Raw genomic sequence first — 22,210 nt, 5'->3', positions numbered from 1 at the left:
CTATTCCGTGCTTTGTCACTTCTATGCAAAATTTCCCAGTATTTGTAAACTATGTTGAAAATAAAGTTGATGTGAATAGTAGTCTTCGCCATAGTAGGTTTGTTGACGTGTACTGCGCAGCTGCTAGTCTACAGCGCGTGAGGCGACACTCCCTCATTCCGCCGCGAGCTCATAATCGACTCAAGGTTTCACCGGAACTTCAGCCCGTGCGGCTGTCACAGTTTTAAATAGGGGTTCGGTCCAACATGGCGGCAGACGGATGGAAATACTGATGACAGTCCGAAAGATCGCCTCGATTTGTACGATGGTGAGTTTTTCCTCGCATAAGTGAGTGTTGTCCCGTCCTCTGCGTCTAACCTGTGTTTGGATTAGCCTGCTAACAGGGCTAGCTCAACAGCTAACAGATAAACAACCGCGTCATGACATGGCAGCACAGCCACAAAAAGTTTGCACACCTCTCTGTCCGGGTTTATAGAAGCAGTAGAAGTTGGGAGATGTGGTTAAACGGACTTTATAGCATTTTTGTCAGATAATTTGATATTCTGCTCAAGGGTAAAGTGTATAGCCTAGCGTATTAGCGAGCGATACATAAATGATGTCCATGTTTGATTAGCCGGGCGACTCAGCTTTATTTACCATCAGATAATATCTGTCATGTGGATACTATATGTATGTTTACGAGTGTTTTGTAAAGAGGAAGGGTGGACAGGGTATCAGGCGAGGTCATGCACGAGACTACAGTTCCTGCTGCTGTTTCTTTTGTTGTTGTTGTTGTTTTAACATTATTTGAAGGACACAACTAAAAACTGATTCAATGAGCTCAGTGTCTTTGTAGTGCTGAAAGGGTCTTCTTAAACTGTCACACGAGAACATTCACAGTAGATCAGACTTGCAACGAACATAAAACTGAGTATTTGCTGCATGTGTACACAGTATTGTTGGAATTTAAAATGTTATTTATTTGAGTAGGTTCTGGGAGTTCTGTTATAGAACAGCTTCTAGTTTGAGAATTAATTCTTATCAATCAGCGAATCCTTTCTATAGCAAGATATTTATGTGGCGACTTCCTTATTTACCAGCAGTTACTACTGATAACCAGTTATAGAGATAAGATACATGGATTTACATCTTGTTTATTTCACTTAGCCACCTCAGGGTGCCAGTATGTACTATTTAAAAGAGCTATGAGTTATGTAAAAAAAAAAGAAATGCTGTTCATATATTAGGTACAATTTATTGATACATTATGCCTTAGGATCAAGGTCATCAAGTCTTGGGTTGACATTATATGTAAAGTTACATTTTCAACAGAATACCTAAGTCCTGATGAATCAGATCCCTTTGATGATTCATCTTTCATAGAAACAATATTTACAGTATTTAGGTATTTAAATAATTAATTATTATGAATATTTTTGAAATGGTAAAACGCTAATCTAAATTAAAATGCTAAAACACATAAAAACAATAAATCCTGATCAATCCTGTTGAAGAACATACAGTTTTAGAAATTTCTTAATTGTGGTTAATTAATTTAATAATTTTATACTCCCAGTTTCTGTTTAAAAAATGAAAGAAATAGCTTTATCATAACTGCAGCAGAAATATCTCCTCCTATATGCCTGGAAGTAGGTCTTTGAATAAGGAGCTGAACAGTGGGGTGGATTTTGGCTAAAAAAGCTTGAGAACCTCTGACTTAGGCCTTTTATCATCTGAGAACTCATGCATTATACTTCAGATACTGATACCACTTACAGCTCTGCCTTGATGTTCTCCCCTGGTGAAACAGAGTGGGTGCACTTGCCCAGCAACTGCATCCTGTTAATGCCAAGCCAGGCATCATTCTTCACAAACAGGATGTTCCTGTTAGTCTCCAATAGGTCCAGGGTGTTCCTGGTCACTTGTATTATTGAGACCCATGAGCAAAGATAACCATTGTGGCTGTTCCCTGTAGGGCGCCAATGCCTCTGCTTTGGAAAAGGAGATTGGACCTGAACAGTTCCCTGTTAATGAACACTACTTTGGGCTGGTCAATGTAAGTTTATGTTATTGTGTTTGTCAGTGAATGTGCTATAAATAGAAGATGACTTTGCCATATCACTTTTAAATTTTAAAGCACATTTTTTTATGTAACATGCTTATGTCACCACTTAATGGGAGATTTGGCAAGCATGTATTAAAGGCAGCAAAATATAATAATAAAACCTCTCCATATATCCATCCTTCTCTTAGACATTAATTGCAGATATAACACAAAATATTACATGTGCATGTATGTCATCACATATCCGTCATCAATCTTTGATCTGTTCTTTCTCCAATTGTAATCTGGTCGCTTAGTTTGGCAACACCTGCTACTGTAACTCAGTGCTGCAGGCCCTGTATTTTTGCCGGCCCTTCCGGGAGAAAGTGTTGGCCTATAAGATCCAACCGCGACGGAAAGAGAGCCTGCTCACCTGCCTGGCTGACCTCTTCAACAGCATTGCAACTCAGAAGAAGAAAGTGGGAGTCATTCCACCAAAGAAGTTCATCTCCAGGTTGAGGAAGGAGAATGGTGAGAAAAGATTCTGGGTCCTGCAGTAAGGAATTTGACTGACTGATGAGAGAGGGGTTGTTGATGTGGGATGGTGGGAATGTTATGCAGGTGCTTAGAGATCTGTGAAATGTTGCTATACAGATAATATACATGTTCTAATATATGTGTAAACATTCTAAATGTAAACATGGATAGAAAGATAGATGTTGTGTATATACAGTACCAAAAGTGTGGGGTCAGTATTTTCTTTTGATGCCTTAAATTGTTTAAAAGTGACAGTAAAGACGTTTACAATGTTATAAAAGATTTCTAAAGTTCTTTTGAACTTTATCAGAAATGTTGGTTTCAACAAAAATATTAAGCAGTGCAACTGTTTTCAACATTGGTAATAATAAGACATTTTTATTAGGATGATTTCTGAAGGATCATGTGACACTGACTGGAGTAATGCCCCCTGAAAATTCAGCCTTGCCATCACAGGATTAAAACAAATATGCCAATAATAAAAGAAACAGTCTTGAAACGAAAAAAATATTTCACAATGCTGTTTTAATTAAATCTGTTGTGAATGTGTAACATGAACAGCTAGTCCTTTTCAATCATATGTGAAGGTATGTTACCATTGTCACAATTAAGTGAGTTTGGTAGAAATACTGCAACTGCTCTTATGGATTCCGTTTTTACATTTGTTAGGCTGATTAAAACAATAACAGAGCAGCTAATAAAAAGTCATTTGTCATGAACCAGATACTGCTCATGCAGCATGCACCCAGCAAAGACAACACAATTTATTTTTGTTATAGTTTTGCTTTGACTGCAAATTAGGAACTGACATAAAACGTCATTTCTTTTACCATGGCACAGTAGATTCAGCTGCACTGCTGAATAGCTATGTGGGAAACACTGTGGATGTGATTGAAATGAATTGCTATTAAATGATTAAATAATTGTTTCACTGTTCATTTCTACTGTTTATATATTAGGCTTGCAGCTACCTGTTGCTATCAAAACACTTCTTTTTTTTTTTTACCTGCAGAGCTGTTTGACAACTACATGCAGCAAGATGCACACGAATTTCTCAACTACTTGCTCAACACCATTGCAGACCTGCTACAGGAGGAAAAGAGCCAGGAGAGACAGCAGAATGGAAAGGTAGTACAGAATGGTGGAAGTGGAGGAGGAGGTGGAAGCGGTAGCAGCACAGGCGAAGGGGAAACGGAGGAAAAGACCCAGCAGACATGGGTGCACGAGATCTTCCAAGGCACACTGACCAATGAGACACGGTGCCTGAACTGTGAAGCGGTGAGTCAGAGGAGGTGGAGTGAGTCATAAGTACCCTAAAGGGATTTTGTTTTTATTAATGAGATATGGGATGAGTGAGTTTTTGGGAGTATGTTTTTGTCACTTTTGCTTGGACTAATCAGCATCTGGGGGATTGTATGGATGTGATGGGAGGACAGTTTTCAACAGTGTGTCACGGCACAAAGAAGTCTGTTAAGTGTTTGGATTGCAGAATATGTTAACTGTTTTAGCTGATCTGAGATTTAGGGGTGTGTTACGATGACTGTTAAGGATTTTTCAAGTATTTAAAAAATGCCATTGTGATCTAAAATGTGACTTATTATTATTAGGCTATTATTTTTTTTATAATAATTTTGTAAAAAGCTTTAGGTTTGCGGTGCTTGTTTGTAGGCCTGCACAATTAGAGCCAAAATTTTTGTGATCTATATGTTAAACTTAAGGTCTAGTAGACATGTAAACTCATTTTTCATTTGATGATTTTGAAGGCTGCCCATGAGTGCCCTCTTTTTTGCCATTACACACCTTGGATATACTGATTTGAGTTGATGTGTTTTCTGCGGCATGCTGCTACTCTACAGTTTGATATTAAAGCATTGAAGTGTTGACACAGAGGAGGACAACAAGGGCTTATGGTTTCATTTAGGACATGGCTTAGCTGTTTTTGGAGAGAGACTTATTTGTTCAGACAAGCCACCAACTAGCTGATTTTGATAATATGCAGTCTTAGGGTTTCCCATCATACAATCTGTCCTCTTTCTCCCCAGGTGAGCAGTAAAGACGAAGACTTCCTAGACCTTTCAGTGGACGTGGAGCAGAATACCTCCATCACACACTGTCTTAGGTAAAGCCACAAACGTAACTGCAACAAATGTCCCGTTGGTGCAAATTCTTTGTGTATTGGTAAGATAACGTGTTTTCTCTGCACTAACAGGGGCTTCAGCAACACAGAGACCTTATGTAGTGAATACAAGTACTACTGTGAGCAATGCAGAAGTAAACAGGAGGCTCAGAAAAGGTATGTAGTTCCAACAGACTGGCATGGCTGAAATTACTCTTGTTCTGGAGGCGCATTTGCTGTGATATTCATATCAACCTATGTAAGCCTGATGCTATGGACCACCCGTCTATGTAGCACTTCCTTCCTTCCTGAATGCATCTTGGTGTTCTACTCAATGCATTAGTGTATTAGTTCTGTGCACAAAGAGAGAGATTTTAATCCTGGAGCATTTAACAATTACAGTTGGCCAATAACGTGCAGTCTGAGATGGAATTTCAAGTTAAAATTGATCCTATCTCTCTTCTTACTTACAGGATGCGGGTGAAGAAATTACCCATGATCCTTGCCCTGCACCTAAAGCGCTTTAAGTATATGGACCAGATACATCGCTACACCAAGCTCTCTTATCGTGTAGTCTTCCCTCTGGAGCTGAGGCTCTTTAACACCTCTGGTGATGCTACCAACCCTGATCGATTGTACGACCTGGTGGCTGTAGTTGTGCACTGTGGGAGGTAGGTTTCTGATGTGACAGTCAATTCAAAGGAATAGTTAACCCAAAAAATGAAAATTTCCTGACAATTTACTCCTCTTCTGGCCATCCAAGATGTAGATGAGTTTGTTTCTTCATGGTGACAGATTTGGATAAATTTAGCATTACATCACTTGCTCACCAATGGATCCTGTGCAGCGAATGGGTGCCATCAGAATGAGAGTTCAAACAGCTGATAAAAACATCACAATAATCCACAGTAATCCACATGACTCTATAAACTGAAAAGCTGTATGTTTGTAAAAAATAAATCCATCATTCAGGTTTTTTATGTAGAGCCCGACCTATATGTTTTTTTTGTGGGCCGATACCGATATAAGGGAGTAAAAAAAGACTGATACCGATATATCAGCCAAAATTCTTTGTGTAGGCTATATTATAGTACAGTATAGTCAAAGTTTTGAACACACTTCCCATTTGTGTGTCCAAACTTTTGACTGGTACTGTATATAGAATACAGTATATAGCCTACATAAACAGAATATATATACATAATCACATTTTTTGCAATGATAACTCAAATGTGGTGATCAAACACTTATAATGATGTGACAAACATAGGCCTATGTAGTGGAGCCAGGGTATTTTACAATTTAACAATAAACTTTATTATTCAAAATGAGTCTGACATCAGTGCACTTAACAGTAAACTTCACTTCACTTATTATAAATAACTTAACACAAATAGAACTATATATATATATATATATACATACAGTACAGGTCAAAAGTTTGGAAACATTACTATTTTTAATGTTTTTGAAAGAAGTTTCTTCTGCTCATCAAGCCTGCATTTATTTGATCAAAAATACAGAAAAAAATGTAATATTGTGATATTTTATTACAATTTAAAATAATTGTTTTTAAATTTATTATACTTTAAATTATCATTTATTTCTGTGATGCGAAGCTGAATTTTTAGGAACATTATCACATGATCCTTTAGAAATCATTCTAATATGATGATTCATTATCAAAGTTGGAAACAGTTCTGCTGCTTAATATTTTTTCAGAACATGTGATACTTTTTTTAGGATACTTTGATGAATAAAAAAAAAAAAAAAAAAAAAAAAGAAGCTATGTTTTTAAAATATAAATATTTTTTATTAACAATCTACACTACTGCTATATATATATATATATATATATATATATATATATATATTGTTTTAAATTGTATATATTTATATTTATAATTATAATTATATATATATATTTCAAATGTTTATTTCTTTTAATTTTGATGATTATAACTGACAACTAAGGAAAATCCCAAATTCAGTATCTCAGAAAATTAGAATATTACTTAAGACCAATACAAAGAAAGGATTTTTAGAAATATTGGCCAACTGAAAAGTATGAACGTGAAAAGTATGAGCATGTACAGCACTCAATACTTAGTTGGGGCTCCTTTTGCCTGAATTACTGCAGCAATGCGGCGTGGCATGGAGTCGATCAGTCTGTGGAACTGCTCAGGTGTTATGAGAGCCCAGGTTGCTCTGATAGTGGCCTTCAGCTCTTCTGCATTCTTGGGTCTGGCATATCGCATCTTCCTCTTCACAATACCCCATAGATTTTCTATGGGGTTAAGGTCAGGCGAGTTTGCTGGCCAATTAAGAACAGGGATACCATGGTCCCTAAACCAGGTACTGGTAGCTTTGGCACTGTGTGCAGGTGCCAAGTCCTGTTCGAAAATGAAGTCTGCATCTCCATAAAGTTGGTCAGCAGCAGGAAGCATGAAGTGCTCTAAAACTTTCTGGTATACGGCTGCGTTGACCTTGGACCTCAGAAAACACAGTGGACCAACACCAGCAGATGACATGGCACCCCAAACCATCACTGACTGTGGAAACTTTACACTGGACCTCAAGCAACGTGGATTGTGTGCCTCTCCTCTCTTCCTCCAGACTCTGGGACCCTGATTTCCAAAGGAAATGCAAAATTTACTTTCATCAGAGAACATAACTTTGGACCACTCAGCAGCAGTCCAGTCCTTTTTGAAGCGAGACACTTCTGACGCTGTCTGTTGTTCAAGAGTGGCTTGACACAAGGAATGCGACAGCTGAAACCCATGTCTTGCATATGTCTGTGCATAGTGGTTCTTGAAGCACTGACTCCAGCTGCAGTCCACTCTTTGTGAATCTCCCCCACATTTTTGAATGGGTTTTGTTTCACAATCCTCTCCAGGGTGTGGTTATCCCTAATGCTTGTATACTTTTTTTCTATCACATCTTTTCCTTCCCTTCGCCTCTCTATTAATGTGGTTGGACACAGAGCTCTGTGAACAGCCAGCCTCTTTTGCAATGACCTTTTTTGTCTTGCCGTCCTTGTGCATGGTGTCAATGGTCGTCTTTTGGACAACTGTCAAGTAAGCAGTGTTCCCCATGATTGTGTAGCCTACAGAACTAGACTGAGAGACCATTTAAGGGCCTTTGCAGGTGTTTTGAGTTAATTAGCTGATTAGAGTGTGGCACCAGGTGTCTTCATATATTCTGATATTCTAATTATATGACCAGCACCTGTGTATAATTAAGAAATTAAACAAGTTAACTGTGTAGGGCAAGCAAGCTACTGCCAAATCAACCGGCAGGTTTATGCAGGAAGCACAACTTTTCAAAATGTAAACCTCTAAACTGAATAAATAATAATAATCTTTCTTTTCACGAACTGTGTGTTGTGTATTTTCTGGTAATCCAATGAACATGCAGAACATATATATATATATATATATAGAACATATATATATATATATATATATATATATATACATATATATATATATATAATATAGACTGTGTCTGTGAATATTAACCTGCAAAAAGACAACATTGGTTTCTAAAATTAAAAGAATTTGTTGTGGAGTGAGGGGAACTAAAATAGCCTAGCTATGTTTACATTGTTTATTATAATGTTTGTAAACATTTCGCGTCGGCATCAGGCATGTTTCTCAACGAAATAATAAAATGGGACTTAAACGCAACTTTTTTTTTCCTCAAAAAAATGCGATTTTTATACGCATAGCGAATTTGAACCAAATGTTTTAAAATGTTTTGATAAATAACTGAAAAAAATAAAACACTTTTAAACCGTTTAACTTATTGTAATAATCGGTCAAAATTCTTATGGTTGGTTAAAATGAGCATCCCTAATTGCAACATTGTAAATGTTGTAACATTGTAAATGTTACTTGATTTGTGCATACCTCTCTCTTGATTCAGACAAGATAACGTTTTTCACTGGAGAATGCAGTATTACGGATAGAGGACGCCTAATTTAGCCTAAAGCAACAGTTTGAAGTTAAGAAATAATCTTGATGAATTTGTTCACAGCTTTCCACTTAACAAGACATTAATTGATGGAGTCACGTAGGTTTTTGTGCTGCTTTCATCAGCTGCTTGATGGCACCCATTCACTGCAGAGGATTCATTGATGAGATTTCTCCAAATCTGTTTTGATGAAGAAGAAACAAACTCATCTGCATCTGGCCTAGTAATTTTTTTCCAAAGTAAATGGTAAATGGACTGCATTTATATAGCGCTTTCAACAGACCCATGGCCATCCAAAGCGCTTTACAAGTTGCCTCACATTCACCCATTCACACACTCATTCATACACCAACGGCGGTGTATTTTCAGTCAATTTTATTTTTGAGTAACCACTGGTGTTTATTATCTTAATGAAGGATTGTGTATTAAGTTAAGAGCACAGTATATTGTCTGTGTGGTAATGTTTTCTAAATGCATCTTATTATGAATGAATTAAACATGCATATATTTTCATTTTATTTTAAGTAAAAAAAAATTCTCCATAAATCGATCTTTCACTGAAACAAAAATCTTCTCTCTGGTGACCCAGGGATTCTTCTCTTCCGTTCATAGTGCTGTGGATTGTCATTTGTTTCTGCTCATCATATCTTGTTATTATTGTTTTCTTTTTTGTAGTGGTCCAAATCGAGGTCATTATATCACTATAGTGAAGAGTCATGGCTTCTGGCTTCTGTTTGATGATGACATTGTAGAGGTAAGTCTGAGTATAATGTTGCTCTACTTAAAGGGTTAGTTCAGCAAAAAATGAAAATTATGTCATTAATGACTCACCCTCATGTCGTTCCAAACCCGTAAGACCTCCGTTCATCTTCGGAACACAGTTTAAGATATTTTAGATTTAGTCAGAGAGCTTTCTGACCCTCCATTGAAAATGTATGTACTGTATACTGTCCATGTCCAGAAAAGTAATAAAAACATCATCAAAGTAGTCCATGTGAAATGAGAATTATGTCATTAATGACTCACCCTCATGTCTTTCTATATTTTGGTCCAAAAATTACGACTTTATTCAGCATTGTCTTCTCTTTCGGGTTTGTTGTGAGTGCGTTCACAAAATGTATATTCGATGCTTCAACAAATTCTAACTGACCCTCTGATGTCACATGGACTACTTTGATGATGTTTTTATTACTTTTCTGGACATGGACAGTATACAGTACATACATTTTCAATGGAGGGTCAGAAAGCTCTCTGACTAAATCTAAAATGTCTTAAACTGTGTTCTGAAGATGAACGGAGGTCTTACGGGTTTGGAACGAAATGAGGGTGAGTCATTAATGACATAATTTTCATTTTTTGCTGAACTAACCCTTTAATTGATAATGTATTCCTGCATTCCAGTTTACATGAAACAAATCTGTAACATGCAGTCAGTATCCAGAGAAAAGAATTTTTGACCCAAAATAAAAAAATCATGTACTTTATTTTACTGAATAATAGACTTCAATGATTGTGCATGTGCTTATTGTTTGTTTTTAAAAAGGTAAAATAATTTTCGGAAATACTACTATTTTTAAAGAAGAGAACAGAGAAAGTAGAAGTATCTAAAAAAACACCCAAGACGTTGAAGCATCAGTTTTAGTTCAGCAAACTTGATTGTTGCCTCTTCTAGCTGTTATTACAGTGTGTTAATTTTCACATTTAGTTTGCGTTGTCTGGCGCTTAATGACTTGCAGTCTGGAATTATCTGGAAGTCTAGAACTGAACAGTAGCACATGTATTAACCTCCCCTGTCAGACGATTTGCAGCTGCTGTTTATGCTTCACTAAGTGCATGTCTGGAGTTGTCCTCACATTGACCCAAATACTTTTGAGTTCTCTGAATGAATTATTGGCATAGTGATGCATTAATGAGACCAAGACTCTTTTATTCTTTTCACAAGTTTCCCTTGATGTTTAGAACACAGAAGTTGGTCGTCTTGTTTTGAAGAGCAATTTTTGTTGAAACATAACATACTAAAAAGAGAGCTATATGAATTGTGATCCAACACCATTTTTCCATTACATCCTCAAGACACTTGATTGTTTAGTTTTTTTTTTTTGTTTTTTTTTTTTTTGTTTTTTTTTTACACTACTAGCCTAAAAGCCTTCCTTGAATGGACAATGACTATGTTTATATGCGCACGAATAATGCGATTATTTCAGTAATAATTATCATTCAATCATTATAATGAGAGTAAGGACTTAATCGCATTATGATATTTAAATGTCAAGAGCAAAGCTCTTTACTCCCGTTTACATGCAATTTCTATTATTCTTATTATTTGCTAAGAACTGGTTATTTTTACTCCCATTATTCACATACCCCACTGCACATCACAAATGATGGACTCGGAAAGAGCAGATGCGTTACTGGCCGATGTTTTAATTTATTTACGTCTAATGCAAAACATTTTTTTTTGTTTGTTTGTTGTTTATTGAGTTTTTTTTTGTCAATATAGATGTGTTGTGGATTTTCTTTTGTATGTTGTGGTGTCGTTTTATTCTCTGTTTTTCTGATTGAGGGTATAAGGGCTGCCTTTACACTTGGCATTAACCTGCGATCACGCAGATCGGATCATCAGTCAATCAGAACACGGCGCGTTTACACTTGGCAACATCAGCTGACTTTTCTGTCTGGATAACCGATCGAATCAGTCTTTCCCGCGCAATATTTAAATAAGTCTGCAGAGAATGGCCCCAGTGCAAAGTCATACTGAAGTGGTGAGTTTTCTTTTGAAAAACATTTTCAGTCGCGGGACATTTTACAAATCAAAGTGTAGGAGTCTCACTAGTCTCCACACGGGTGTTCTCCGTGTTTTTTTTTCTGACAGTTCGCGAGAAAGGGGGCGGCGTTTTAACATTCCGATGAGAAGTTCGTTTACACTTGTCTTTTTAATGTGTATGTGGACAACATCCAGATACAGGTCGCATGTTAATGCCAAGTGTAAACGCAGCCAGAGAGACTGGTGACAGCGAGTTGTGTTTTCCCCAGAAATGTGATACTTTCTTCCCGCCATTGTTTCTAATCTGTGTATTATTACATGTGCGTGTCACATCATTCATATATGTCACAAGCACATGCACACTTTGTTCAGAGCAGCAATACTGCAATTAAGGTGTTTACATGCCTGTATAGTTCGATTAAAATTGGTGTACACCACCTATGTTAATATTATTATGCATGCTGTGAATATAATCTTAATCGCATTATTTAGATTGAAGTATTGCATTTACATGAGGTAAAGTTTAATAGCAATATTGTCAAAATCTCATTATAATTGCATTAAGAGGGTGCATGTAAACGCACTCAATGAGACAGATTTTCCATCACCTGCGCGCACATAAATAGTATAAATCCATTTGGTTTTGACACACAGATGTGATTTCCACTCTGCTACATGGTAACCTTGACAAATATTTACACACATGTTGTGAACACAAACTCTCAGATGCTTCTCGGAACATAAAGTGGTTCTAATACCGTAAACATCGGGAAACAGCAGTCTTTTATAAATACCAAGCACAGTAGTGGTGTCAAACACTGGATATTGGAGGCAGAGGGCTTATGGAGCAGTGCTTAGCTCTGTTACACGCTAAAGTCAGATGTTCTTTATCTGTTTTTTTTTTTTTTTATTAATTATCTCATGTCTTTCCAGTTGCACATCTGGAAAAAGAAACATAAGAGCTTTCTGGACAGAAAATTTCCATTTACAAAGCTGTAGAAGTCAAGTTGAACTGTGTAATTTCTGCACCAATAGTGACACCATGCAGAATATTTGGCTATTGCTTGAGGCTGAGCCAATGTTGTTTTGTTTGACCCTGTTGTGATTCTCAAATAGATTGCAAATATGTTCGGTGTTGCTAATTGCAAAGATATCCCATATTTCTTCATTTGAATTGATCCAAAACTGTTAGACTTTCCTTCCTTTGTGAAAAACAAAAGAATCAGTTAATTATTATTTATATTAATAATTAATTAAATATTAATCAAAATTAAAGACATTTTCCAAAATATGTACAAAACAGGTTAGGAATGACATGAGAGCAAGTAAATGATAGAATATTCATTTTCGGTTGAAATTAGGGATGCATGATATTAGATTTTTGTTGATAGCCGATGCCAATTCCGATATATATTTCCTTTTGTTTTGAAACAACATCAAGTCTCTCCTGTGCAGAAATGATAAACAAATTATGTTTAATTTTGGTTAGTTTTTATATATATATATATATATATATATATATATATATATATATATATATATATATATATATATATATATATATATATATATATATATATATATATATATATATATATATATATAGGAATACATTGAAAGGGGTGGAACGGTTCAACTTTTTCACGGTTCACGGTTTTAGAGTCACGGTTTCGGTATGGTTCGGTATGTGCTATTTATGGAAAAACTATACTTTCAAATAAAAATAAAGAAAATAAGGATATTCTATCTAACTACAAGCAACAGCACAAATAAATACAGAAGAGTAAAGATACAAATAAAATAAACAGTGACTCTTTTTTGGTAGGTCTAGCATTAGTTTCTGGGTACAGAAATTGAATAAAGTAATCAAATGTAATATAGCATTGCATATTTGACTGTATAAATTAAAGATTAATCTTTATCCAAGTTTCAAAAGCTATCCAATCAAAAGCAGTGAGTGATTTATTTGTTGTTGCTGTTCAATTAATATTAAGACTGTCACTTTAAGAGAATGCACTGATACAGTACGTTCAGCCGGCTATGTCTGTTATAGGATACTTACCAAGACGGACATTTTGACATCATTTTTGTGTGAATTTGTCCATTTAAACACAATGCTTCAGAGAGAGCTTAATATTTGCACGTGTTCCAGGACGCGGGTTTGCGGGCTTCGGACGAGCGCATGCACAAATCTTCTCACTGCTTGCGCGAGCTCTGGCTCTTAATGTTTAAACTGACAAAACTTAAATGAGTTTAGTTTCAACACAGAAATCAACATGTGCTGTTCAAATCTCTCCTATGTGCCCGAGTGATAAAAAAAAAATAAAAATACTTCTCATATTCCAGCATACAGCATTCGCATTGAACAAGAGTGAATGATTTGTCCAGTTTTTTTTTTCTTTTTTCATCTCTGTTGTTGTAATGTACTGGGAAGCCAGAATGTGCATCCAGCAACAGAAACATACATTGGCCAAACCCTGTTTTTCATGTGTTATTTATAAGAAACCATATTACAGATGCGTTGTCAGATTTAAGTTAAACCGCAGTCCTAGCGCGTGCCGAACCGTGTGTGGAGAACCGAATGGTTAAATTTTTTTTCGCGAACTGTCCCACCTCTAATTGAAAGCTTTGAAAATACTATAATAAAGTCAATCTCTGCTTTTTTTTTTTATTAATTTTTTTTTATTTTACTAAAATTAAATTATCTAATTAACAAAATCACAAACTGCTTATGTTTGTGATTTTATTCGTAGACTGTAGCTTCTGACTTTTAAATCAAAGCTGACTCGTAATTTTATTACACCAATTACTGCTTTATTTATTCAGAAACACAAGTATCTTAATGTCATTTGTGTATTTTACTTGGGTTCTATTACAAGTCGGCCAGCAGCGCCCCCTAAGTAAATGAAACGTCTTACCAGACGTGCATTAGGACCCATGGGAGGCTGCCGCACCAGAAGCATCATTCTGCATGTACAAATTAAAATGCATAGATTTCAAAACATTGAAACTGTTGGATGTAATCTTATCGCTGGCACACCCAGAGCACATGTGAGCTATAGGCAAGGCATATTGGCATAATGTTTTAAAATGTTTACATTTTAAGCCTTTATCGGCCGATTACGATAACATTCCAATAATATCATGCATCCCTAGTTGAAATATCCTGTTACTCATGTTGTTCCAAATCAAAGACTTTTCTTCATCTTTGCAACTCAAAGGGGAAAAAATTTAATGTAATCTGAGATTTCTGTCCCTTCATTGAAAATCAGTTCAATTGATGCTTGTGATCCATCTGAACCTAGCTATTTAATCCAAGTCTTCTCAAGAAACAGAATCACTTCATGTGATTAACATTTAATTTAGGCTTTCATTCACTTATAAACATTGATTAATGCACATACATAGTGCACATCAAATATGATAAACTGAACCACAAATGTGCTTGTTTAACATGAGAATCATGTTCTCATGTGTCATGCAAGCATGTTTAAGCTTCTGCAAGAACCAATGAGGTTTGTTTTCATGCAAAAAGGAAGTCAGAAATTAGCGCACCAACTAAAATAAGTCTTCCTCTATATCCAGTTATGTATCTCTTTCTCTTTTTGGTCCCCACAGAAAATCGACGCCCAAGCAATCGAGGAATTCTACGGTCTGACATCGGACATCTCCAAAAACTCTGAGTCAGGGTATATACTCTTCTACCAGTCTAGAGACTGAGCCAGCAAGAGTGACTGACAGAATGGGAGTGTGTGATTTGTGAGAGTCAGGATCAAAGCAGATAGGGAGGCTTGGGCTTTGTTGACAGAGCTCGGCCCCCTGCTCCATCCCCTCTCGGTCAAGTCTCTTTTCATCCAGGCTTATCAGTGGAGCTTTGCACCGGAGCATCAGTCAGGCCCCAGACAGGAGCAGTTGATGCCAGGGTGACCTGGACACAGTACAGTAATCACCAGGCAGAAGAAATCGCCGTCTGGTTCACTCGCCTGCTTTGTGTTGCTCAGCACACACAAAAACGCACATACACATGTGAAATGAGCTACACATACGTCTTGATGGTCTGAGAATGGACACTGTACAAACTTTTTTTCCCCCCACCACACACCGTAACAAGGTTCATTTCGAAAATCTGGTTCACTTCACATTTGCTGGGTGGTGTGTCATGATTTGTGTTTTGGCTCAATGTCACGATCAGTCCAGAAAGCCGCACGGCGGTTCTTCACCCTCAGATGTTCATCCGCAGTGTCAAATGTGACGCATCATGCTACGTCCATATTAACCAGCTAGTTATAAATGTGTTGTATGCCGAATCAGTGGCTCATGTTGTCATTGTAGTAGAGCTGCTCTACCTGAATGGATAAACCTGACCAGGTTTAAATTAGCATTTTTGTGTTGAGAACTTGACAAGTGATTTCATGTAGGGCCTGTGGATTGATGGGTGCTCTGCTCTTTTATGCAGAGAGGATTGTGGATACCAGAGTAGTGCTTGTATAACGGATGTAGCTTGGCTTAAGAATGCTCTTTCAGTATTCAATGAATGTAAAACATTCTGCCAGTTCTTGTGCACTGCAAGTGAGTGTACAGCTTGATTGTGTCATATAGTGCACACTTAGTAGTGCACTAACTGTAAAGCGTAACAGATGGAGATAGAAATTAGGGCTTTATATTATTCTGAATTAAAGTTAAAGCCCATAAATGCCTTTCGTATTGAAACCAAAAGCTGCACACATTTCCAGTCATGTTTCATGAACACTGTGGCGCTGTGAGATTGTCTGAAATGAATGTGGACTCATTCAGTTTAGCCATTAAACAGTAGAAATGTTGGATAATCCAAATGTAATGTGGCTCTGCACTCTATTATAAAGTCTCCTGATTCATTAAGCCGATTGAATTGGCTGCATCTATTCTGTTTAATCTCAGTAACTCTTCTCTAGATCTCTATCGTCTTCTCTGACCTCTTAATTAATAACGTTTTAACTCCGTATAGACCTAGATGGGAAGTGAAGCACAGCCAATGCCGATGTGCAGTCTTAGGTCTTTCTGTAAATGTCAGGTTTAAGCTGTGACTTGGCTTAGTAATAGTTAGATTGGTTAAGGGGACTCAGTAAAGATTTGTGATGTTGCACGGCCAGAAGGATGAGCCACTTCTCCCAGTTCACTCTTAGCTAGTATATATTTAAAAGACAACTAGACCACCCTGCAATTAATCAAGATAAGGTATTAAGGTCTTGTAAGGCTAAAAGCACATAATAGCAAGGTACCGCAGTAAAATATTGCAGTTTGCCTATAAAAGAGTTTCAAACACACAGTTGCCTAGCCTGTTGTCCTAATCTACTTCTCTCCCAACCCAATAATTTTGAGTCTAAAATGGATGGTATACGATTGAAAAGGTGGTCGTTTTTTTTTTTTTTTTTCATTTTTTTTTTTTTCATTTCAGGTTTCCTTTGTAAACTACACTGGTTTTATTTGATTGTTGGTTTGACAACTATGTGCTTTAATCTGTAAGGGGTCAAAACTGACAGTGCTGCTGATTATTATTCCATTCATCCTGTAAAGTCTACTTGGTATCAATGCATGTGTGGTTTAAAGACTCTTGACATTGTTATAAAGCATGTGTAAAGGTCTTATAAACAACACGTAACGATGTCTGTAAAGAGGTTTAAGCTTCTCGCGGGTCAGTTAACCTGCTGGCATTGTGTGTCTTAAGTAGACTGAGCTATATGTTGAAATAAACTGACATATGATGCCATGTCATGTAAATTACACATTTACACATGCTATGTAAGAGTGTTTGTAGACATGTTGTCATCATCAGTTGAATTAAGTTAACTGGATATTTTATTTTTGAAATTGGCTTGTGATCTAGTAGTTACGGGGGAAGGAATGTTTCTTTTATTTTGGGCTCTTTTATTTCATGATTTAATTTATGTGTAATTATAAATGTTATATTAACTTTTCTTTGACATTCTCATTTTTATACATTTGCTGATTTGTCCCTTATTTGGACACCGGGTCTGTTGTATGTTATGCAAAGAGAGAGTTAAAACAAAAATGTAAGGGTGATAATGTTGGAATTACCAGATTAATGCTGCAATCTTAAGAATCAGTTAATGCACTGATCACAGTAACGGGACCCTGAGTGTTTTGGCGTTAGCAGACAGACATAAACTACATCAAATCATTAGACAAACACAAGCTAATGCTACGTCATGCTAACGTTAGTTGTGTTTCAGTCGCCCCTTTCCATAACATTGTAATAATGTTTATTCCATACTGGGCTTGAAAAAAAAAGTGCACTTTCGATAAAGCAATGTACAAATTGTAAACCAGGTGAATAATCTGGTTTTGGAGTGGAGTGGAAAGTGTGGATGAAAGATGGGACTGGATCACCCTGTCCCAAATAAAATCAAACAAAAACACATCAACCATCTCCAGGGGGTTCATATGGTCTCTGTTTCTTTATCATGTCAATAAACTGGGCAACACCCATGTGGCTTCCAGCAATCATAGCTTGTGCCATCATAGAACAACTTTCTAGAAGGTAAATTTTCACAAAAATATAATTTGCAAACACCTCAAGTAAAAAACATTCTGGTCCTGTTTAGTAACGTTTATGCTTCACTATTTAGAGACTAAACACGTCATGTAAAGGTGCATTCAGTAGTTTGAGCTATCACCAGTTGGGCTTACGTTTTTGAACAACAATTAATTACTGTATTTGCATTATTGTACAGTTAGGTTTAGGGCTGGGGTAGACATTTACAAAACACAGTAACTCACAAAGTAACAAGGTAGCAAATAATCTGACAGGGTCCGGTAGCAAATGTAATGTAATGTTTTTATTGTGAAATTTTGCAACAGCTGTATCCCTTCTCAGTGCTTCTCCAGTTTGAAAATACGGACAGAATCATAAGCCTCATTGGCTCCCGCCTCTGTTGTTACTCTAATAGCGTACTGTTGTTTTGTGATTCAAAGAGCGAAATTTGACAACGGAACACATTTATTAACGTGCTTTAAAGGGGTCATAAGATGCTTTTTTTTAAAAGATCATTATTTTGTGTATTTGGTGTAACAGAATATGTTGACATGCTTTAATGTTCAAAAACACATTATTACTATTACATTATTACATTAATACTGTACAATTTTGTAGGTCCGCTATGCCCCGCCTCTCTCAAACGCGTCGTTTTCTACAAAGTCCCTCCTTCTGACAAGCGCAGTCTGCTCTGGTTGGCCAACTGACCCAGTGCATTGTGATTGGCCGAACACCGCAGGACTCATCAGAAATGTAACGCCCCTTTCCATAATCGTGAGCTTCATCTTTCAAAATAAATGTAAAGACAGTTTATAATGTCCTAAATTTTACTATCATTTCAAGCCCGAAAGGGGAACAGAGTGTCGTGACAGACACAGTGATGAAGCTCGTATGTGTGCAGTACACAAGCCACGGACGGTTAAGACAGCTGACTCCACTGTGTGACCCCCACCTCTCTCTCTCTCTCTCTCTCACATACACACACACACACACACGAAGCGCAAAACTCCGCATTTGAACAGTCAATAGCAAATACTTAAACTAATAACAAAACATACATACAGTAGCTGATTCAGAAGCGCCAGATTGTCGCAGCAGTCAGAATTACCTTCTCTTCTAGGTTCAAGAATTGGTCGTCCTTAAAATGCGTTGCTGTTCTGTTCTAAGTAATCTTAAAGATTCCTTAAAAGCATTCCGAAAGGCCAAAAATGGTGTTTTTGTTTTCGCCTAGATACACACAGCATCTCCCTGACATGGCTACTTCAACACTAACTGCGGTCACTGAAACCACGCCTTCTTTCTTTGCATGAACATTTGGGCGGCATTACGCAAATATTTCCACATAGTGACGTAGACATGTGGGGGCGTGTTAGAAGGAGCCGTTTTAGGGGGGCGTGGCAGAGTCTTAACTTTGATAAAGAATATCTCTTTGGATTTGAGTCTTTGCAACTTTACAGATCTTCTTCATGAACCAAGAGCTTGTAACACTCCAAAGAGAAAGGAAAATCTGAAATCGCATCATATGACCCCTTTAAGAGCAGAGACAAGACAGATAACGAATAAACAAGCGTCAACAGCGTAACGGCATTCAGAAGGTGGAGAGATTTGATGATGGAAATAATCCCGAGTGTTTCTTCTCTTTTGTTGGGCAGATAAGGGAATTAAAAATTATGTAGTGCGCTCTGTAAAACTCACTTGTATCGTCGAGACGATCATGGTGATCCACATTATTGATAGATGCCAGTGCATTGTGTAACATCATTGTGGTAACGTTATCAGTATTTAAAGCAGTGAAGCTAATGCTAGACAAAGTAGTACTGATTGCACCTTTAAAATGATTACATACTTAAAAAAAATATTTAAAAATGATTAGATAAAATCATGATAAAATTAAAGTCAAAAAATGATTTATAGGAAATGAGGAGTAGAGAAACTACCTTGATATTCAGCTTGTGCTCAGGCCTGACTCCAACTCAATAAATATTTTGTACTTTCTGCCACTAGAAATGGAAGTGCTCTCTCTTACTTTAATCTAGTCTTTAATAGATTAATTCTTATGGAAGGAAATCCTACTTTTTAACCAATCCCAACAGAGTCCAGCATTAATAGAGGCAATTCAAATATTTAGACAGAGTCTATTTAACTTCAAGTGTTTTTAGATTGCCTGTTTTATGTTTTTAAAATTGCTTGTTTTATTTTTGTTATTATTTTTCTTCATGATTATTTTACCTTCTTTTTATGTAAAGCACTTTGAATTACCATTGTGTACGAAATGTGCTATATAAATAAACTTGCCTTGCCTTGCCTTGCTTGCTTCAAATATTTAGGTAGATTTTATGTTGACACCAGTAAATATCACCCCCTTGTGGCTCAGGGATATCATGAGTTCACAGCATGTTCTCCAAGTGGTTAAAAGTTATCAAAATATCTTATTCTTCCAAAAACATCTTCCATTTCACTTAATTTTTTTCAGACTGTGAATGGTCGTTGAAGAAGTTTTGCAGCGAAGGGCTTCTTCTGACAACAGGTATCTGAAAAGCAACATGTACAACATTTAAGGGTACAAATTAATTTAGTCCAGATAAAAAGAACTCAAAGCTACCAAAATGTAATATAAACACTTTATTTAAAAATATAATGCATTACTATATGTAAAAGATTCTGTAATGGTAAAGACCAAGCCTCAGCCAGCTACCACTATATTTTAGAAAAATAGCCAGATGGTGAACTTCAGAAAGCTTTGATGCTAATGTAAACAAATATAAGAGATTTCAGCCTTTGAAATGTGGACTATTTTGAAATGTTCAGTGCCCACTGAGTTCATGTTGAGGATTCATATATATAAAAGCTGCTTTCTATTTAGAGAGGTTTATAACAGCCTATGCTATATTCTATAGTCGCAGGTCTGTATCTTGATAAAATACACTGTTCTGGCAGGTTTATAATGATTCTTTGGATAATCTAATGTGTTCTGAAAAACTATCTTGTTCTAGAGGAGTGGGGTTATTTAAGATTATGTTATATAAACACTATAGCGTCCGCAGATGCATTACTTCTGTGTGTGTATCTACTGCCAGTTCTCTCTCTACAATTTTACGGGTCCACACTCTACCCCACACTACAACTGTTCACCTAGGAGTCAAACTATAGTCTCTGAGCCTGACACCTTGCCGGTGAAAAAGTCCCAGAAGTTGCTTGGAGGTTTGCTGTCATCTAACGTCATGGACGAGGCGTTGGAGCTCTGTCGTACCCAGATGCCTCTCTCTCTAGGACTCTGTGGTTGAGAACCGCTGTCCTGCCGTCCCAGACTGATATGTAGGCGCTCCTCTGAGCATGTGTGCCTTGAACTGCCTTGCCTCTGCTCCTGGAGCTCTTGTTCTTCACTCTGGGCATTAGAGGACTGGGACAGACTCATCAGGTTGTGGTGGGAATGAAACTGTCTCATTTTACCAATGGATTTGGGTGGGACCTCAGAGGAGCCTGTTGTAGACACACATACGGAATATACATATAAAAATAGGTGGCGTTTATTTACATAGATTTACACATGCTGCCGTAAACTGATCATTAAAATTGACAGTAAAGACATTTGTAATGCTACAAAAGATTTCTACTTCAAAAATAATTGGTGTTCTTTTGGTTCTATTCATCAAAGAATCTTGAAAAAAAAAAAAACGTTCCACAATTAATAAAAAAAAAAACACTGAGTGGATTTTTATCATTATAGGGTGGATGTGTGCAAACACCACTAACACACATTTATGTTCAAACAACATGTAAAAGTGAATTTTGCATCCGATAAACCCTTTGGTTGAACCACTGATGTCACATAGACCATTTTAATGCTGTCCTTACTACCTTTTGGGACTTGAACATGGTAATTTCAGTTGCTGTCTATGGAGGGTCAGAAAGCTCTCGGATTTCATCAAAAATATCTTAATTTGTGTTCAGAAGAAGAATGAAGGTCTTAAAGGTTTGGAACGACATGAGGGTGAGTAATTAATGACAGAATTTTCATTTTTGGGTGAACTATTCCTTAAAGCAACACAGCTGTTGTCAACATTGGCATTTGGCAATGATAAAAAGAATGCTTCTTGAGCACCAAATCAGAATATACAGTAAGAATGATTTCTGAAGGATCGTGTGACACTGAAGACTGGAATAATGAATGCTGAAAATTCACAGGAATAAATTAAATGTTAAATATAATAAAATTAAAAAACAGCTATTTTAAATTGTATTATTTCACAGTATCAACGTGAT

The 22,210-nt window shown here is 36.7% G+C and overlaps 2 protein-coding genes across 11 annotated transcripts in view; one reads left to right on the top strand and one right to left on the bottom strand.

Annotated features, from left to right (window-relative positions):
- The first annotated feature begins 34 nt into the window (after positions 1-34).
- LOC109093371 (ubiquitin carboxyl-terminal hydrolase 12-like) lies at positions 35-17,833 on the top strand. The gene is made up of 9 exons (XM_042728299.1): positions 35-307; positions 1,955-2,035; positions 2,341-2,554; positions 3,573-3,838; positions 4,603-4,679; positions 4,770-4,853; positions 5,150-5,347; positions 9,327-9,405; positions 15,034-17,833. Exons 1-9 carry the CDS (start codon positions 260-262, stop codon positions 15,133-15,135), a joined length of 1,149 nt encoding a protein of 382 aa, XP_042584233.1. The 5' UTR covers positions 35-259; the 3' UTR covers positions 15,136-17,833.
- A 2,443-nt stretch (positions 17,834-20,276) lies between these two features.
- LOC109056608 (rho GTPase-activating protein 6-like) overlaps positions 20,277-22,210 on the bottom strand; it is a 34,874-nt gene continuing 32,940 nt past the window's right edge. For 8 of the 10 annotated variants that reach the window (XM_042728289.1, XM_042728288.1, XM_042728290.1 and 5 more), the window contains 2 exons: positions 21,114-21,427; positions 20,277-20,478 (listed from right to left, as the gene is read on the bottom strand). In XM_042728289.1, coding sequence (XP_042584223.1) covers positions 20,407-20,478; positions 21,114-21,427 — 386 coding nt within the window. In that variant the 3' untranslated portion in view covers positions 20,277-20,406. Of the gene's footprint in view, positions 20,479-20,554; positions 21,428-22,210 lie in introns of those variants that run through there. The other 2 variants (XM_042728295.1, XM_042728292.1) reach the window with 2 other exon arrangements.

The sequence above is a fragment of the Cyprinus carpio genome, chromosome B7, assembly GCF_018340385.1.
Source record: "Cyprinus carpio isolate SPL01 chromosome B7, ASM1834038v1, whole genome shotgun sequence".
Classification (NCBI taxonomy): domain Eukaryota; kingdom Metazoa; phylum Chordata; class Actinopteri; order Cypriniformes; family Cyprinidae; genus Cyprinus; species Cyprinus carpio.
This window is presented reverse-complemented; position numbering and strand designations above follow the sequence as displayed.

What these genes read in the sequence shown, in the direction of transcription:
- LOC109093371 (XM_042728299.1), top strand. Translation starts at nt 260, where the DNA reads ATGGAAATACTGATGACAGTCCGAAAGATCGCCTCGATTTGTACGATG. An exon ending in ACTACTTTGGGCTGGTCAAT is followed by an intron (nt 2,036 to 2,340) that starts GTAAGTTTATGT and finishes CTGGTCGCTTAG; the next exon opens with TTTGGCAACACCTGCTACTG. An exon ending in CAGGTTGAGGAAGGAGAATG is followed by an intron (nt 2,555 to 3,572) that starts GTGAGAAAAGAT and finishes TTTTACCTGCAG; the next exon opens with AGCTGTTTGACAACTACATG.